Source organism: Cherax quadricarinatus, chromosome 100 (genome assembly GCF_038502225.1).
Source record: "Cherax quadricarinatus isolate ZL_2023a chromosome 100, ASM3850222v1, whole genome shotgun sequence".
NCBI classification, from domain to species: Eukaryota; Metazoa; Arthropoda; class Malacostraca; order Decapoda; family Parastacidae; genus Cherax; species Cherax quadricarinatus.
In genome coordinates, this window is record NC_091391.1 from 1,055,828 (window position 1) to 1,076,463 (window position 20,636).

General features: G+C 44.0%; 1 protein-coding gene across 2 annotated transcripts in view; it reads right to left on the bottom strand.

Moving 5' to 3' along the window:
• The window catches only part of Zw (glucose-6-phosphate 1-dehydrogenase Zw), an 87,573-nt gene that overhangs the window by 14,552 nt on the left and 52,385 nt on the right, over positions 1-20,636 (bottom strand). For both annotated transcript variants that reach the window (XM_070079558.1, XM_070079557.1), the window contains exon 4: positions 14-147. In XM_070079558.1, the coding sequence (XP_069935659.1) occupies positions 14-147 (134 nt within the window). The remainder of the gene's footprint in view (positions 1-13; positions 148-20,636) is intronic.

The following is a 20,636-nucleotide window of genomic DNA, read 5'->3' on the forward strand; positions in this document are numbered from 1 at the left end:
TCCCCACACTGACCTTGCAGTAAATGGCTTCTCCAGGCTGGACACGGATAACAAGTTCGTTCCTCTTGCTCTGGTTGTGGAAGATGTCCCCGGCCACCTCACGGTATTGGATCCTCACCTCCGCCTTCCTCTCATTGAGTGCTTTACCTGTGAACAAACACACGTTAGGAACAAACTCACGTATATAACACATTAACATGTGTATGTGTGTGTACTCACCTAACTGTGGTTGCAAGTCAGAGCTCCTGGCCCCACCTCTTCACTGGTTGCCACTCTCTCCCTGCTCCATGAGCTTTTATCATACTTCTTAAAGCTATGTACAGATCCTGCCTCCACTACCTCACTTTCCAGACTATGTATTCCACTTCCTGACATCTCTGTGACTGAAGAAGTACTTCCTAACATCCCTGTGAGTCATCTGAACCTTCAACTTCCAACTGTGACCCCTTGTTGCTGTGTCCCACCTCTGGAACATCCTGTCTCTGTAAACCTCGTCGATTCCTCTCAGTATTTTATATGTCGTTATCATGTCCCCCCTATCCCTCCTTTCCTCCAGTGTTGAAATTTGCATTCCTTCTAAATCACATTAATTTCAGTTTATTTTCTGAATGGTGTGGGTGGCATCCTGGGTATAAAAATTAACCTAAGTTGAGGGAAATGCTCAGCATAACAAGGGACTTTCTATATAGTAGTATGTCACTGATGTCAGCTATGGTCTGTATAAGTTGTATCATGTACTGGTAGAAATAAAAGATTATTAAGATAAGAGATAAGATTTTGTTGGGATTTTTAACCCCCAGAGGGTCAGCCACTCAGGATAACCCAATAAAGTCAGTGCATCATTGAGGACTGTCCCCCAGGATGCCATCCCCACCATTCCACTAACACCCAGGTACCTACTTACTGCTAGGTGAACACTGACAGTAAGTGTAGGCTGACTAACACCCAGGTACCTACTTACTGCTAGGTGAACACTGACAGCAGGTGTAAGGTGACTAACACCCAGGTACCTACTTACTGCTAGGTGAACACTGACAGCAGGTGTAAAGACACACGCCCAATATTTCCACCTGTGCCGGAGATCGAACCACGGACACTCAGTGTGTACAGCGAGAGCGTCGCCTTTCATTATTGTTGTTATTATTAATAGTATTACAAATATAACAACCTGGTTGATCAGTCCCTGATACACCACCAGGCCTGATCATGGACCGTGCCAGGGGGGCGCTGACCCCTAAAACAACCTCCATGGCTGTCTCCCAAGTTATACCAGCATAATATGAAGTTGATCAGCAAATAATATTACATTTACGACTGCCGCCACGAAGAGTAATTTAACCAAAAGAAAATACAAGCGGTGAAATGTAGCTGGCGTCCTTGTGGTGTGTTGCAATAACCCAGACAAGTTGTAACAACACTGCTTAGCCTATTTTCACTGGCTTAACTTAGCTGCACAGGCTTAACCTGGCTTTACAAGCGTAACCTAGCTTTACTGGCTTAATATAGCTGTACTGGCTTATCCTAGCTTTACTGGCTTAACTTAGCTGTACTGGCTTATCCTAGCTGTACTGGCTTAACCTAACTTTACTGGCTTAACCTAACTTTACTGGCTTATACTAGCTTTACTGGCTTAACCTAGTTTTACTGGCTTAACCTAGCTTTACTGGCTTAACATAGCTGTACTGGCTTAATGTAGCTTTACTGGCTTATCCTAGCTTTACTGGCTTAACTTAGCTGCACAGGCTTAACCTGGCTTTACAAGCGTAACCTAGCTTTACTGGCTTAACCTAGCTTTACTGGCTTAACCTAGCTTTACTGGCTTAACCTAGCTTTACTGGCTTAACCTAGCTTTACTGGCTTAACCTAGCTTTACTGGCTTAACCTAGCTTTACTGGCTTAACCTAGCTTTACTGGCTTAACCTAGCTTTACTGGTTTATCCTAGCTTTACTGGCTTAACTTAGCTGTACTGGCTTCTCCTAGCTTTACTGGCTTAACATAGCTGTACTGGCTTATCCTAGCTTTACTGGCTTATCCTAGCTTTACTGGCTTAACATAGCTGTACTGGCTTAACCTAGCTTTACTGGCTTATCCTAGCTTTACTGGCTTATCCTAGCTTTACTGGCTTAACATAGCTGTACTGGCTTAACCTAGCTTTACTGGCTTATCCTAGCTTTACTGGCTTAACTTAGCTGTACTGGCTTAACCTAGATTTACTGGCTTATCCTAGCTTTACTGGCTTAACTTAGCTGTACTGGCTTAACCTAGCTTTACTGGCTTATCCTAGCTTTACTGGCTTAGCTGTACTGGCTTAGCCTAGCTTTACTGGCTTATCCTAGCTTTACTGGCTTAACTTAGCTGTACTGGCTTATCCTAGCTGTACTGGCTTAACCTACCTGCTCTAACTGGTCTGCTCTGAAGCAGGCTAGCTGGTGGCTAACTGGCTGAAGCCAACCTGGCTGTTTACTGAAGCCCAACCTGGCTTTGCTAAACATCCCAACAAGCTGCTGACCAGGCTGTACTGACAAGCCTAGGGCTTTATAATTATCCTAGGCTTTACTGGCTTGAGGCTGTACTGGAAACCCTTAATCCCTTGGCTGTGCTGGCTTAATCCTGGCTTTACTGACTATGCACCTAGGCTCTACGGCAACCTGGCTTTGCACAAGCCCAACACCAAGGCACACAAACCCATCCCCACACTGCTGGTAGCTAAACTTGGCTGGCTTAACATGGCTGTTAACTGGCTTATCCTAAGGCTACTGGCTTATCCTGAAACCTGCCGGCAGCCCCGCAGCTGGTACTGGTTAATCCCTGGCCTGAGCTGAGAAGCCCAGGCCTTAACCTAGCTGGTTTAACCTGGCTTTAACCTAGGCTTATACTGGCTTTACAAGCCTTCCTGGCTGCTGGCTTAACCTGGCTTTACTGACGGCTTGCAACCTGTGGCTGAGCAACCTGGGTTGCTGGCTTATCCTTAAACCTGGCTGAGCCCAACTTGGCTAACCTTGGCTTGTCCACACTGGCTTGAACGCCTGAGCTGCGAAGGCCTTAATCCTGAGCTGCACAAGCCTTGGGAAATGCAACCTGGTATCCTGGCTTTGATTGACCAACAACCCAAACTGCCTGAAGCCAGCCTGAAGCTGGCTTGAGAAGCCTAGCCTACTGGCTTGAGCCAACCTGGCAGCTGAAGCCAACCTGGTGGCTTAACAGAGAGCCCAACCTGAAGCTGGCTTGACCAACCCTGAAGCTACTACAAGCCCAACCTGAAGGCTGCTGAGCCAAGCCTGAAGCTACTGAAGCCTGGCCTGCCTGAGGTAACCTGAAGCTGGCTGGCCAACCCTGGCATTTTTGAGCCAACCTGAAGGCAACCTGCAAGCCAACCTGGCTTGCACAGCCAACACAAGCCTGCACAGGCAACCTACTGGCTTGCAACCTACAACCTGGCTTTGCTGAGGCCCAACCTTAACCTGGCTGAAGCCAGCCTGGTGGCTTGAGGCCCAACCTGGCTTTGCAAGCCCAACCTGGCTTTAACCTGGTAGCCTAGCGCTGGCTTGGCAACACAAGCTGCCTGGCCAGCTGGCTACTGAGCAACCTGAAGCACTGCTGAAGCAACCTGGCTTTAACCTGAAGCCAACCTAAGCTGCTGGCTTAACCTAACTGCTGAAGCCCAACCTGAAGCTACTGAGGCCCAACTTGAACCTACTGGCTCCAACCACAAACTGCAAACCTAAGGCTACTAGGCTTAAACCTGGCAGCTGGCAACCTGGCTTAACTAGCAGCCTACTGGCTTGGCAACCTAAACTACTGAAGCCAACCTGGCCTAAACTGAAGCCTAGCTGCCTTAACCTTAACCTGGCTTTACTAGGCAACCTAGGCTTTACTGGCTTAAGCCCCTGGCTTTACTGAAGCCCAAGCCTGGCTTTACTAGGCTTAACCTTCAAGCTGCACAGGCCCTTAACCTAGCTTTACTGGCTTAACCTAGCTTAAATCTATATAAACTACCATTGTTAGATAAGTAATATATTATTATATGGGTATAACACATCATCATATGGGTATAACACCTCATTATATGGGTATAACACCTCATTATATGGGTATAACACCTCATTATATGGATATAACACCTCATTATATGGGTATAACACCTCATTATATGGGTATAACACCTCATTATATGGGTATAACACCTCATTATATGGGTATAACATGTAGGTGACATGAGGACCATTGCACAAGTGTACCTGACCTAGTACCTAGTGACTAGTCTGAAGAATGAGTTCATGAAATGAGGTGACTAGCCTTGACCCACACCTGTCTAGTCACCACCCACATACTCGTCAGGCCACTTCCTTGCATCATGGTTTTGAGGAGTAGAGGCTTGAACACCCTGCAGGCTTATGTGATCAGTGGGTTTATTTTTTATGGTTTAACGTGCTGTTGGAGTGCGAGCAAGGTAATATTTGTATCCATGTATTGTTTGTAATGGCTTGATAAAGCTCCTGGAGAGCGAAACGTTGCCACAATAAATGTCACATTAGTTGCACTTGTGTCCTTTTACTTTGCAAGGTAATATTTATTGAGTCTGGGAAACCAGGATGAACTCGAGTCCTGGATAACGTAAGATTATCTTTGGATTTTTAACCTTAGAGGGTTAGCCACCCAGGATAACCCAAGAAAGTCAGTGGGTCATCGAAGACTGTCTAACTTATTTCCATTGGGGTCCTTAATCTTGTCCCCCAGGATGCGACCCACACCAGTCGACTAACACCCAGGATGTGACCCACACCAGTCCACTAACACCCAGGATGTGACCCACACCAGTCCACTAACACCCAGGATGTGACCCACACCAGTCCACTAACACCCAGGATGTGACCCACACCAGTCCACTAACACCCAGGATGTGACCCACACCAGTCCACTAACACCCAGGATGTGACCCACACCAGTCCACTAACACCCAGGATGTGACCCACACCAGTCCACTAACACCCAGGATGTGACCCACACCAGTCCACTAACACCCAGGATGTGACCCACACCAGTCCACTAACACCCAGGATGTGACCCACACCAGTCCACTAACACCCAGGATGTGACCCACACCAGTCCACTAACACCCAGGATGCCACCCACACCAGTCAACTAACACCCAGGATGCCACCCACACCAGTCCACTAACACCCAGGATGCCACCCACACCAGTCCACTAACACCCAGGATGTGACCCACACCAGTCCACTAACACCCAGGATGCCACCCACACCAATCCACTAACACCCAGGATGCCACCCACACCAGCCCACTAACACCCAGGATGCCACCCACACCAGTCCGCTAACACCCAGGATGCCACCCACACCAGTCCACTAACACCCAGGATGTGACCCACACCAGTCCACTAACACCCAGGATGTGACCCACACCAGTCCACTAACACCCAGGATGTGACCCACACCAGTCCACTAACACCCAGGATGTGACCCACACCAGTCCACTAACACCCAGGATGTAACCCACACCAGTCCACTAACACCCAGGATGTGACCCACACCAGTCCACTAACACCCAGGGATGCGACCCACCCACCAGGTCCACTAACGCAGGATGCTTGACCCACGCCCAGTCCACTAACTTACCCAGGAATTACCACCCCACACCCAGTCCACTAACTACCCAGGATGTGACCCACCCACCCAGTCCACTAACTTACCCAGGATGCGACCCACCCACCAGTCCACTAACTTACCCAGGATGTGACCCACGCAGTCCACTAACGCAGGTACCTACCCTTGTTGCTAAATGAAACAGGAATCAGCAGGTGTAGGGTGAGGGAAACAGAAGTCGACATCCACCCGCCGGAAGTTGGGTTCACATCCTGGGTATGTATTGTCGTAGTGGGAGCAGCAGACCAGGTATTGGGCGCCTGGGGCATCTGGTTGCACCAGGCTGAACCTTGGTAACGGTAGCCCAGGTGCAGGTCTGAACTGGTGGTGATTCACATCCACATCCTAGTGTTGTGGACAGGTAATAGGTCACATCCTGAAGGTGACCAGTGGACTGTTGGGTCCACAATGTTCCTTGAGTAATGTAGTAACATCCTGGGTAGTGAACTGGTAGTAGAGCATCAACAATTGTTAGTCACACGGGTATTAGTGGAACAAATCACATCCTGAGTACCCATTGAAATGGAACTGGTGTGGAGTCACATCACGGTAGTTGATGTGAACTGGTTAATGAATACACCATCACTGGTTGAAATTGAACTGGCACAGGTAGCATCTGGAGTTGGAGATCAACCAGGTAGGCTAACCGGGTGGATGAAGGTGAACAGGTGTCTTGCAATACCTGAATTGTTGAAATGAACTGGTAATTAGTGTAGCATCCTGAGGGTGTTGAGTAGAACTTTGGTAATTAGTCACAATCCACAGGTATTTGAAGTGAACTGGCAATGAGTGGCATCATAAATGAGTGAATGAACTGGTGGTGAAGCATCCACAGTTGAATGGAACTGGTGTGGAGTGGCATCATCCTAGGTGTTAATGGAACTGGAACAATGTTAGCAGTACTTTATCATCAGGTGACAAATGAGACTGGTATGGAGTCCCACATCCTGAGTGTTAGTGGGAACGGTGTGGAAATGGCCATCCTGGTGAAGAAATGAACAGGTAATGAAGTACATCCTGAGCTGACAGTGAACTGGTGTGGTTCGCCTCCTGAGTATTAGTAGAACTTGGTAATGAAATGAACATTGTCTCACATCACCAGAGGCTGACAGGCTGAGGGCTGGTGTGAGGTACATCCACCAGAGATTGAAACCAGCAGGCTGGTGTGGCAGGTCACATCCTGAAGAGACAAGTGAACTGGCAATGGAAGGCTCACACCTGATGTTGCCTGAACTGGTGTTAGGTAAGACCTCCTGGAGGGTCATAGACCTTGGGTGTTGGAGTGGCATCACAAGGTGGTTGGTCTTAGGTGTTGGGTCACATCCTCAAGAATGTACTGGTGTAATGGGTCATCATCCAGGAGTGTTGAGTGGACTGGTGTGGGTCACATCCTGCCAGGGTCAGAGTGGACTGGTGTAGGGATCACATCCTGGGTGTTAGTGGACTGGTGTGGGTCACATCCATAGGGTATTAGTGGACTGGTGTGGGTCACATCACCAGGTGGGTTGAGAGTGGACTGAGGTGTGGAGTCATCACCCCAAGGGTGTTAGTGGACTGGTGTAGGGTCACATTCTGGAGGGTGCTAGTGGACTGGTGTGGGACACACATCCACGGGTAGTGGACTGGTGTGGGTGCATCACACCAGGGTGCTAGTGTGGACTAGGTGTAGGGTCACATCCTGGGTGTTGAGGTGGACTGGTGTAGGGTCACATCCACGGAGTGCTTAGTGGACTGGTGTGGGATCATTCTGGGATGGGGTTCGAAAGTTGGACTGGTGTTGGGTCATCATCCAGTGCTGAGTGGACTAAGGTGTGGAGGGTCACATCCTGGGTGTTAGTGGACTGGTGTGGGTCACATCCTGGAGGGTGCTGAGTGGACTGGTGTGGGTCACATTTCTGAGTGTTAGTGGACTGGTGTAGGTCACATCACCAGGGTGCTAAGTTGGACTGGTGTGGGTCATCACGCCAGGGTGTTAGTGGACTGGTTGTAGGGTCATCATCCTGAGGTGCTAGTGGACTGGTGTGGGTCACATTCACAGAGTGCTAAGTTGGACTGGTGTGGGTCACATCCTGAGGTGCTAGGTGGAACAGGTGTGGGTCACATCCTGAGGGTGCTAGTGGACTGGTGTGAGGGTCACATCACCAGGTGTTAGTGGACTGGGTGGTGGGTCCACATCCACGGAGTGCTAGTGGACTGGTGTAGGGTGCATCCTGGTGTTAGTTTTGTACATGTACTGGTATACCTTGTACATGTACTGGTATACCTTGTACATGTACTGGTATACCTTGTATATGTACTTGTATACCTTGTACATGTACTGGTATACCTTGTACATGTACTTGTATACCTTGTACATGTTTACCTGGAGTTTACCTGGAGAGAGTTTCGGGGGTCAATGCCCCCGCGGCCCGGTCTGTGACCAGGCCTCCTGGTGGATCAGAGCCTGATCAACCAGGCTGTTGCTGCTGGCTGCACGCAAACCAACGTACGAGCCACAGCCCGGCTGATCAGGAACTGACTTTAGGTGCTTGTCCAGTGCCAGCTTGAAGACTGCCAGGGGTCTGTTGGTAATCCCCCTTATGTGTGCTGGGAGGCAGTTGAACAGTCTCGGGCCCCTGACACTTATTGTATGGTCTCTTAACGTGCTAGTGACACCCCTGCTTTTCATTGGGGGGATGGTGCATCGTCTGCCAAGTCTTTTGCTTTCGTAGTGAGTGATTTTCGTGTGCAAGTTCGGTACTAGTCCCTCTAGGATTTTCCAGGTGTATATAATCATGTATCTCTCCCTCCTGCGTTCCAGGGAATACAGGTTTAGAAACCTCAAACGCTCCCAGTAATTGAGGTGTTTTATCTCCGTTATGCGCGCCGTGAAAGTTCTCTGTACATTTTCTAGGTCGGCAATTTCACCTGCCTTGAAAGGTGCTGTTAGTGTGCAGCAATATTCCAGCCTAGATAGAACAAGTGACCTGAAGAGTGTCATCATGGGCTTGGCCTCCCTAGTTTTGAAGGTTCTCATTATCCATCCTGTCATTTTTCTACTGGTATACATTGTACATGTACTTGTATACCTTGTACATGTACTGGTATACCTTGTACATGTACTTGTATACCTTGTACATGTACTGGTATACCTTGTACATGTACTTGTATACCTTGTACATGTACTTGTATACCTTGTACATGTACTTGTATACCTTGTACATGTACTGGTATACCTTGTACATGTACTTGTATACCTTGTACATGTACTGGTATACCTTGTACATGTACTTGTATACCTTGTACATGTACTGGTATACCTTGTACATGTACTGATATACCTTGTACATGTACTGGTATACCTTGTACATGTACTTGTATACCTTGTACATGTACTTGTATACCTTGTACATGTACTGGTATACCTTGTACATGTACTGATATACCTTGTACATGTACTGGTATACCTTGTACATGTACTGATATACCTTGTACATATACTGGTATACCTTGTACATGTACTTGTATACCTTGTACATGTACTGATATACCTTGTACATGTACTGGTATACCTTGTACATGTACTTGTATACCTTGTACATGTACTGGTATACCTTGTACATGTACTGGTATACCTTGTACATGTACTGATATACCTTGTACATGTACTGGTATACCTTGTACATGTACTGGTATACCTTGTACATGTACTGGTATACCTTGTACATGTACTGGTATACCTTGTATATGTACTGATATACCTTGTACATGTACTGGTATACCTTGTACATGTACTGGTATACCTTGTACATGTACTGGTATACCTTGTACATGTACTGGTATACCTTGTACATGCACTGGTATACCTTGTACATGTACTGGTATACCTTGTACATGTACTGGTATACCTTGTACATGTACTGGTATACCTTGTACATGTACTGGTATACCTTGTACATGTACTTGTATATTTTGTACATGTATACCTTGTACATGTACTTGTATACCTTGTACATGTACTTGTATACCTTGTACATGTACTTGTATACCTTGTACATGTATACCTTGTACATGTACTTGTATACCTTGTACATGTATACCTTGTACATGTACTGATATACCTTGTACATGTACTGGTATACCTTGTACATGTACTGGTATACCTTGTACATGTACTGGTATACCTTGTACATGTACTGGTATACCTTGTACATGTACTGGTATACCTTGTACATGTACTGGTATACCTTGTACATGTACTTGTATACCTTGTACATGTACTGGTATACCTTGTACATGTACTGGTATACCTTGTACATGTACTGGTATACCTTGTACATGTACTTGTATACCTTGTACATGTATACCTTGTACATGTACTGGTATACCTTGTACATGTACTGGTATACCTTGTACATGTACTGGTATACCTTGTACATGTACTGGTATACCTTGTACATGTACTGGTATACCTTGTACATGTACTTGTATACCTTGTACATGTATACCTTGTACATGTACTTGTATACCTTGTACATGTATACCTTGTACATGTACTGGTATACCTTGTACATGTATACCTTGTACATGTACTTGTATACCTTGTACATGTACTGGTATACCTTGTACATGTACTGGTATACCTTGTACATGTATACCTTGTACATGTACTTGTATACCTTGTACATGTATACCTTGTACATGTACTGGTATACCTTGTACATGTATACCTTGTACATGTACTTGTATACCTTGTACATGTATACCTTGTACATGTACTGGTATACCTTGTACATGTATACCTTGTACATGTACTTGTATACCTTGTACATGTATACCTTGTACATGTACTTGTATACCTTGTACATGTATACCTTGTACATGTACTGGTATACCTTGTACATGTACTGGTATACCTTGTACATGTACTGGTATACCTTGTACATGTATACCTTGTACATGTATACCTTGTACATGTACTGGTATACCTTGTACATGTATACCTTGTACATGTACTTGTATACCTTGTACATGTATACCTTGTACATGTACTGGTATACCTTGTACATGTACTGGTATACCTTGTACATGTATACCTTGTACATGTACTTGTATACCTTGTACATGTATACCTTGTACATGTATACCTTTTACATGTACTTGTATACCTTGTACATGTATACCTTGTACATGTACTGGTATACCTTGTACATGTACTGGTATACCTTGTACATGTATACCTTGTACATGTATACCTTGTACATGTATACCTTGTACATGTACTGGTATACCTTGTACATGTATACCTTGTACATGTACTTGTATACCTTGTACATGTATACCTTGTACATGTACTGGTATACCTTGTACATGTATACCTTGTACATGTACTGGTATACCTTGTACATGTATACCTTGTACATGTACTGGTATACCTTGTACATGTATACCTTGTACATGTACTGGTATACCTTGTACATGTATACCTTGTACATGTACTGGTATATAAAGATATTATTCAGGGTTTAACACCGCAGGAGAATTTTAAGCCAGACTGGCTTTCTTGGGTTATATTCTGCTGGGTTATATTCTCCAGGGTTATATTCTCCTGGGTTATATTCTCCTGGGTTATATTCTCCTGGGTTATATTCTCCTGGGTTATATTCTCCTGGGTTATATTCTCCTGGGTTATATTCTCCTGGCTTATATTCTCCTGGGTTATATTCTCCTGGGTTATATTCTCCTGGGTTATATTCTCCTGGGTTATATTCTCCTGGGTTATATTCTCCTGGGTTATATTCTGCTGGGTTATATTCTCCTGGGTTATATTCTCCTGGGTTATATTCTGCTGGGTTATATTCTGCTGGGTTATATTCTGCTGGGTTATATTCTCTTGGGTTATATTCTCCTGGGTTATATTCTCCTGGGTTATATTCTCCTGGGTTATATTCTCCTGGGTTATATTCTCCTGGGTTATATTCTCCTGGGTTATATTCTCCTGGGTTATATTCTCCTGGGTTATATTCTCCTGGGTTATATTCTCCTGGGTTATATTCTCCTGGGTTATATTCTCCTGGGTTATATTCTCCTGGGTTATATTCTGCTGGGTTATATTCTGCTGGGTTATATTCTGCTGGGTTATATTCTCCTGGGTTATATTCTGCTGGGTTATATTCTCCTGGGTTATATTCTCCTGGGTTATATTCTCCTGGCTTATATTCTCCTGGGTTATATTCTCCTGGGTTATATTCTCCTGGGTTATATTCTCCTGGGTTATATTCTCCTGGGTTATATTCTCCTGGGTTATATTCTCGTGGGTTATATTCTCCTGGGTTATATTCTCCTGGGTTATATTCTCCTGGGTTATATTCTCCTGGGTTATATTCTCCTGGGTTATATTCTCCTGGGTTATATTCTCCTGGGTTATATTCTCCTGGGTTATATTCTCCTGGGTTATATTCTCCTGGGTTATATTCTCCTGGGTTATATTCTGCTGGGTTATATTCTGCTGGGTTATATTCTGCTGGGTTATATTCTCCTGGGTTATATTCTGCTGGGTTATATTCTCCTGGGTTATATTCTCCTGGGTTATATTCTCCTGGCTTATATTCTCCTGGGTTATATTCTCCTGGGTTATATTCTCCTGGGTTATATTCTCCTGGGTTATATTCTCCTGGGTTATATTCTCCTGGGTTATATTCTCCTGGGTTATATTCTCCTGGGTTATATTCTCCTGGGTTATATTCTCCTGGGTTATATTCTCCTGGGTTATATTCTCCTGGGTTATATTCTCCTGGGTTATATTCTCCTGGGTTATATTCTGCTGGGTTATATTCTCCTGGGTTATATTCTCCTGGGTTATATTCTGCTGGGTTATATTCTGCTGGGTTATATTCTGCTGGGTTATATTCTCCTGGGTTATATTCTCCTGGGTTATATTCTCCTGGGTTATATTCTCCTGGGTTATATTCTCCTGGGTTATATTCTCCTGGGTTATATTCTCCTGGGTTATATTCTCCTGGGTTATATTCTCCTGGGTTATATTCTCCTGGGTTATATTCTCCTGGGTTATATTCTCCTGGGTTATATTCTGCTGGGTTATATTCTCCTGGGTTATATTCTCCTGGGTTATATTCTCCTGGGTTATATTCTCCTGGGTTATATTCTCCTGGGTTATATTCTCCTGGGTTATATTCTCCTGGGTTATATTCTCCTGGGTTATATTCTGCTGGGTTATATTCTCCTGGGTTATATTCTCCTGGGTTATATTCTCCTGGGTTATATTCTCCTGGGTTATATTCTCCTGGGTTATATTCTCCTGGGTTATATTCTCCTGGGTTATATTCTCCTGGGTTATATTCTCCTGGCTTTTATTCTCCTGGCTTATATTCTCCTGGGTTATATTCTCCTGGGTTATATTCTCCTGGGTTATATTCTCCTGGGTTATATTCTCCTGGGTTATATTCTCCTGGGTTGTATTCTCCTGGGTTATATTCTCCTGGGTTATATTCTCCTGGGTTATATTCTCCTGGGTTATATTCTTCTGGGTTATATTCTCCTGGGTTATATTCTCCTGGGTTATATTCTCCTGGGTTATATTCTCCTGGGTTATATTCTCCTGGGTTATATTCTCCTGGCTTATATTCTCCTGGGTTATATTCTCCTGGGTTATATTCTCCTGGCTTATATTCTCCTGGGTTATATTCTCCTGGCTTATATTCTCCTGGGTTATATTCTGCTGGGTTATATTCTGCTGGGTTATATTCTCCTGGGTTATATTCTCCTGGGTTATATTCTCCTGGGTTGTATTCTCCTGGGTTGTATTCTCCTGGGTTATATTCTCCTGGGTTATATTCTCCTGGGTTATATTCTCCTGGGTTATATTCTTCTGGGTTATATTCTCCTGGGTTATATTCTCCTGGGTTATATTCTCCTGGGTTATATTCTCCTGGGTTATATTCTCTTGGGTTATATTCTCCTGGCTTATATTCTCCTGGGTTATATTCTCCTGGGTTATATTCTCCTGGCTTATATTCTCCTGGGTTATATTCTCCTGGGTTATATTCTCCTGGGTTATATTCTCCTGGGTTATATTCTCCTGGGTTATATTTTCCTGGATTATATTCTCCTGGCTTATATTCTCCTGGGTTATATTCTCCTGGGTTATATTCTCCTGGGTTATATTCTCCTGGGTTATATTCTCCTGGGTTATATTCTCCTGGGTTATATTCTCCTGGGTTGTATTCTCCTGGGTTATATTCTCCTGGGTTATATTCTCCTGGGTTATATTCTCCTGGGTTATATTCTTCTGGGTTATATTCTCCTGGGTTATATTCTCCTGGGTTATATTCTCCTGGGTTATATTCTCCTGGGTTATATTCTCCTGGCTTATATTCTCCTGGCTTATATTCTCCTGGCTTATATTCTCCTGGCTTATATTCTCCTGGGTTATATTCTCCTGGCTTATATTCTCCTGGGTTATATTCTGCTGGGTTATATTCTGCTGGGTTATATTCTCCTGGGTTATATTCTCCTGGGTTATATTCTCCTGGGTTATATTCTCCTGGGTTGTATTCTCCTGGGTTATATTCTCCTGGGTTATATTCTCCTGGGTTATATTCTCCTGGGTTATATTCTTCTGGGTTATATTCTCCTGGGTTATATTCTCCTGGGTTATATTCTCCTGGGTTATATTCTCCTGGGTTATATTCTCCTGGGTTATATTCTCCTGGGTTATATTCTCCTGGGTTATATTCTCCTGGGTTATATTCTCCTGGGTTATATTCTCCTGGCTTATATTCTCCTGGGTTATATTCTGCTGGGTTATATTCTCCTGGGTTATATTCTCCTGGGTTATATTCTCCTGGGTTATATTCTCCTGGGTTATATTCTCCTGGGTTATATTCTCCTGGGTTATATTCTCCTGGGTTATATTCTCCTGGGTTATATTCTCCTGGGTTATATTCTCCTGGGTTATATTCTCCTGGGTTATATTCTCCTGGGTTATATTCTCCTGGGTTATATTCTCCTGGGTTATATTCTCCTGGGTTATATTCTCCTGGGTTATATTCTCCTGGGTTATATTCTGCTGGGTTATATTCTGCTGGGTTATATTCTCCTGGGTTATATTCTCCTGGGTTATATTCTCCTGGGTTATATTCTCCTGGGTTATATTCTCCTGGGTTATATTCTCCTGGGTTATATTCTCCTGGGTTATATTCTCCTGGGTTATATTCTCCTGGGTTATATTCTCCTGGGTTATATTCTCCTGGGTTATATTCTCCTGGGTTATATTCTCCTGGGTTATATTCTCCTGGGTTATATTCTGCTGGGTTATATTCTCCTGGGTTATATTCTCCTGGGTTATATTCTGCTGGGTTATATTCTCCTGGGTTATATTCTCCTGGGTTATATTCTGCTGGGTTATATTCTCCTGGGTTATATTCTCCTGGGTTATATTCTCCTGGGTTATATTCTGCTGGGTTATATTCTCCTGGGTTATATTCTCCTGGGTTATATTCTCCTGGGTTATATTCTCCTGGGTTATATTCTCCTGGGTTATATTCTCCTGGGTTATATTCTCCTGGGTTATATTCTCCTGGGTTATATTCTCCTGGGTTATATTCTGGGTTATATTCTCCTGGGTTATATTCTCCTGGGTTATATTCTCCTGGGTTATATTCTCCTGGGTTATATTCTCTGGGTTATATTCCTGGGTTATATTCTCCTGGGTTATATTCTCCTGGGTTATATCTCTGGGTTATATTCCTGGGTTATATTCTCCTGGGTTATATTCTCCTGGGTTATATTCTCCTGGGTTATATTCTCCTGGGTTATATTCTCCTGGGTTATATTCTCCTGGGTTATATTCTCCTGGGTTATATTCTCCTGGGTTATATTCTCCTGGGTTATATTCTCCTGGGTTATATTCTCCTGGGTTATATTCTCCTGGGTTATATTCTCCTGGGTTATATTCTGCTGGGTTATATTCTCCTGGGTTATATTCTCCTGGGTTATATTCTCCTGGGTTATATTCTCCTGGGTTATATTCTCCTGGGTTATATTCTCCTGGGTTATATTCTCCTGGGTTATATTCTCCTGGGTTATATTCTCCTGGGTTATATTCTCCTGGGTTATATTCTCCTGGGTTATATTCTCCTGGGTTATATTCTGCTGGGTTATATTCTCCTGGGTTATATTCTCCTGGGTTATATTCTCCTGGGTTATATTCTCCTGGGTTATATTCTCCTGGGTTATATTCTCCTGGGTTATATTCTCCTGGGTTATATTCTCCTGGGTTATATTCTCCTGGGTTATATTCTCCTGGGTTATATTCTCCTGGGTTATATTCTCCTGGGTTATATTCTCCTGGGTTATATTCTCCTGGGTTATATTCTCCTGGGTTATATTCTCCTGGGTTATATTCTCCTGGGTTATATTCTCCTGGGTTATATTCTCCTGGGTTATATTCTCCTGGGTTATATTCTCCTGGGTTATATTCTCCTGGGTTATATTCTCCTGGGTTATATTCTCCTGGGTTATATTCTCCTGGGTTATATTCTCCTGGGTTATATTCTCCTGGGTTATATTCTCCTGGGTTATATTCTCCTGGGTTATATTCTCCTGGGTTATATTCTCCTGGGTTATATTCTCCTGGGTTATATTCTCCTGGGTTATATTCTCCTGGGTTATATTCTCCTGGGTTATATTCTCCTGGGTTATATTCTCCTGGGTTATATTCTCCTGGGTTATATTCTCCTGGGTTATATTCTCCTGGGTTATATTCTCCTGGGTTATATTCTCCTGGGTTATATTCTCCTGGGTTATATTCTCCTGGGTTATATTCTCCTGGGTTATATTCTCCTGGGTTATATTCTCCTGGGTTATATTCTCCTGGGTTATATTCTCCTGGGTTATATTCTCCTGGGTTATATTCTCCTGGGTTATATTCTCCTGGGTTATATTCTCCTGGGTTATATTCTCCTGGGTTATATTCTCCTGGGTTATATTCTCCTGGGTTATATTCTCCTGGGTTATATTCTCCTGGGTTATATTCTCCTGGGTTATATTCTCCTGGGTTATATTCTCCTGGGTTATATTCTCCTGGGTTATATTCTCCTGGGTTATATTCTCCTGGGTTATATTCTCCTGGGTTATATTCTCCTGGGTTATATTCTCCTGGGTTATATTCTCCTGGGTTATATTCTCCTGGGTTATATTCTCCTGGGTTATATTCTCCTGGGTTATATTCTCCTGGGTTATATTCTCCTGGGTTATATTCTCCTGGGTTATATTCTCCTGGGTTATATTCTCCTGGGTTATATTCTCCTGGGTTATATTCTCCTGGGTTATATTCTCCTGGGTTATATTCTCCTGGGTTATATTCTCCTGGGTTATATTCTCCTGGGTTATATTCTCCTGGGTTATATTCTCCTGGGTTATATTCTCCTGGGTTATATTCCTGGGTTATATTCTCCTGGGTTATATTCTCCTGGGTTATATTCTCCTGGGTTATATTCTCCTGGGTTATATTCTCCTGGGTTATATTCTCCTGGGTTATATTCTCCTGGGTTATATTCTCCTGGGTTATATTCTCCTGGGTTATATTCTCCTGGGTTATATTCTCCTGGGTTATATTCTCCTGGGTTATATTCTCCTGGGTTATATTCTCCTGGGTTATATTCTCCTGGGTTATATTCTCCTGGGTTATATTCTCCTGGGTTATATTCTCCTGGGTTATATTCTCCTGGCTTATATTCTCCTGGGTTATATTCTCCTGGGTTATATTCTCCTGGGTTATATTCTCCTGGCTTATATTCTCCTGGGTTATATTCTCCTGGGTTATATTCTCCTGGGTTATATTCTCCTGGGTTATATTCTCCTGGGTTATATTCTCCTGGGTTATATTCTCCTGGGTTATATTCTCCTGGGTTATATTCTCCTGGGTTATATTCTCCTGGGTTATATTCTCCTGGGTTATATTCTCCTGGCTTATATTCTCCTGGGTTATATTCTCCTGGGTTATATTCTCCTGGGTTATATTCTCCTGGCTTATATTCTCCTGGGTTATATTCTCCTGGGTTATATTCTCCTGGGTTATATTCTCCTGGGTTATATTCTCCTGGGTTATATTCTCCTGGGTTATATTCTCCTGGGTTATATTCTCCTGGGTTATATTCTCCTGGGTTATATTCTCCTGGGTTATATTCTCCTGGGTTATATTCTCCTGGGTTATATTCTCCTGGGTTATATTCTCCTGGCTTATATTCTCCTGGGTTATATTCTCCTGGGTTATATTCTCCTGGGTTATATTCTCCTGGGTTATATTCTCCTGGGTTATATTCTCCTGGGTTATATTCTCCTGGGTTATATTCTCCTGGGTTATATTCTCCTGGGTTATATTCTCCTGGGTTATATTCTCCTGGGTTATATTCTCCTGGGTTATATTCTCCTGGGTTATATTCTCCTGGGTTATATTCTCCTGGGTTATATTCTCCTGGGTTATATTCTCCTGGGTTATATTCTCCTGGGTTATATTCTCCTGGCTTATATTCTCCTGGGTTATATTCTCCTGGGTTATATTCTCCTGGGTTATATTCTCCTGGCTTATATTCTCCTGGGTTATATTCTCCTGGGTTATATTCTCCTGGGTTATATTCTCCTGGGTTATATTCTCCTGGGTTATATTCTCCTGGGTTATATTCTCCTGGGTTATATTCTCCTGGGTTATATTCTCCTGGGTTATATTCTCCTGGGTTATATTCTCCCGGGTTGTTAAACAGAGCAGTGTTAAGGTGGTGGTATGAGAGAACAGGGAAGTCCAGTCGTATGTCACACTCCAGTGAGTGTTACAACGAAAGTTACCTTGAACACTATGTGGGAAACTATTGTAAGAGTGTTGTGTGTGTTTGTGACTCACAACAACACACACACACACACATACACACACACAGGAACCATACATAGCTTTAAGATGAGGTATGATAAAGTTCATGGAGCAGGGGGTGAGAGGACCTGGTAGCACTCAGTGAACAGGAGGGGCCAGGAGCTGAGTCTCGACCCCTGCAACCACAATTAGGTGAGTACACACACACACACACACACACACACACACACACACACACACACACACACACACACACACACACACACACACACACACATAGAAAATACTGAGAGGAATAGACAAGGTGGACAGAGACAGGATGTTCCAGAGACTGGACACAGTAACAAGGGGACACAGTTGGAAGCTGAAGACACAGATGAATCACAGGGATGTTAGGAAGTATTTCTTCAGCCACAGAGTAGTCATTAAGTGGAATAGTTTGGGAAGCGATGTAGTGGAGGCAGGATCCATACATAGCTTTAAGCAGAGGTATGATAAAGCTCACGGCTCAGGGAGAGTGACCTAGTAGCGATCAGTGAAGAGGCGGGGCCAGGAGCTCGGACTCGACCCCCGCAACCTCAACTAGGTGAGTACAACTAGGTGAGTACACACACACACACACACTGTAAGTACGTGCCGGTAAGTCCCAGGAGGTTGGGGGTCAGGTCACAAGAAGTTGTGGGCAGCCAAGGACCACTGAGACTTACATTACAACGCACAAGCCACCTACCTTTCAGTACATAATAAACCCACACATAATTCCACACAAAATTACACACAAAATTACACACACACACACACACACACACACATATCCAGACTCACACATACACTCCCCCCCTCACCACCGACATCTCACTACTTCCCCTGATCCCTCCCCTCCCTCGATCACCCTCCCCTCCCCCATTCACCCTAAACCCTCCCCACCCCTCCCCACTCCTCTCCCACATAGCCACAGTTCCTCCACTACTTCACCCCCCCACACTCTGACATACACACTACTAACCTAACATACAGAACTACATAGGTTTCCCACTCTGAGGCAATCAGGATAAAACAAAAATGGGTTGCCAGAGAGCAACAAGAAAAACCAAGGGACAGGAGGAGGAAACTGCAAAGGAAGATTGGGCAGCAGAGCTCATAAAAAGGGATCATGAATGGGAAAAGAAACTAGAAGAACTTAGCATGAGAATGGAAGAGAGGATAGATATGAAAAGCAGGAAGTGGGAGGTGCATGTCAAAGCAGCAGAAGCTAGGATACAGAGTTTAGAAGAGGAATTGAAAAATCTGAAACAGCCTAAAGAACTAAAGAACATTTTGGGATTGACAACAGAGACTGCTACCTCAGCCACAAATAAGGGGACTGTAGGGAAAGAAGGAGCAAAACTGCATGGAGAAGCTCTATCAGAGGAGACTGTAGCAAATGAAAGAGCTAAGCTTTATGTGGAGGCCCTAACAGACAACAACAGAGCCCAAGGAAAGCCGAGAAGGGAAAATGACAGGCCACTGAGCCCAAGTACATTAGCCAGTGAAACTGATGAAAGGAAAGCTGCAGTGGAGGAAACCAAATTAAATGAGGGGATACACAGGGATATGCAGTGGGAGAATGAAAGGGTGAGGTCAGTCTTTGTGTATGGGCTCCAGGAAGTTGAAGGGGAAACTTATGAAGCAAGAAAACAAGGGGGAAAAAAAAGCAATTGAAAGCATCATGAAAGCAATAGGAGAAGACGACATGACCCAGCTTGAAAATTTTCGGAGAATAGGGGGGTTTGTAAAAAAAAGACCCGGCCAGTGAGAGTGACCTTCAAGGCAGAAGCGACTCGGACCAGGATCCTGCAGGAGAAAGCATGATTATGGGACATGCCGGCATACAGGAAGGTGTATCTCGACTGCGACAAAACACAAGAAGAAAGGCAGAAACTGAGAGAGATGGTACAAAGGCAAAAGGAGGAAAGAGGGGGGATGGAAAAGACAGACAGGAGATCCCAGACCCAGGAAGAAGATCAAATACAGCCTCCCTCACAACTTCCTATAGAAGCCTCCCAACCAGGTCAACCCCAGTGCAACCAAACACTCTAAATCAAAACACCCATGCCACATCCAATGC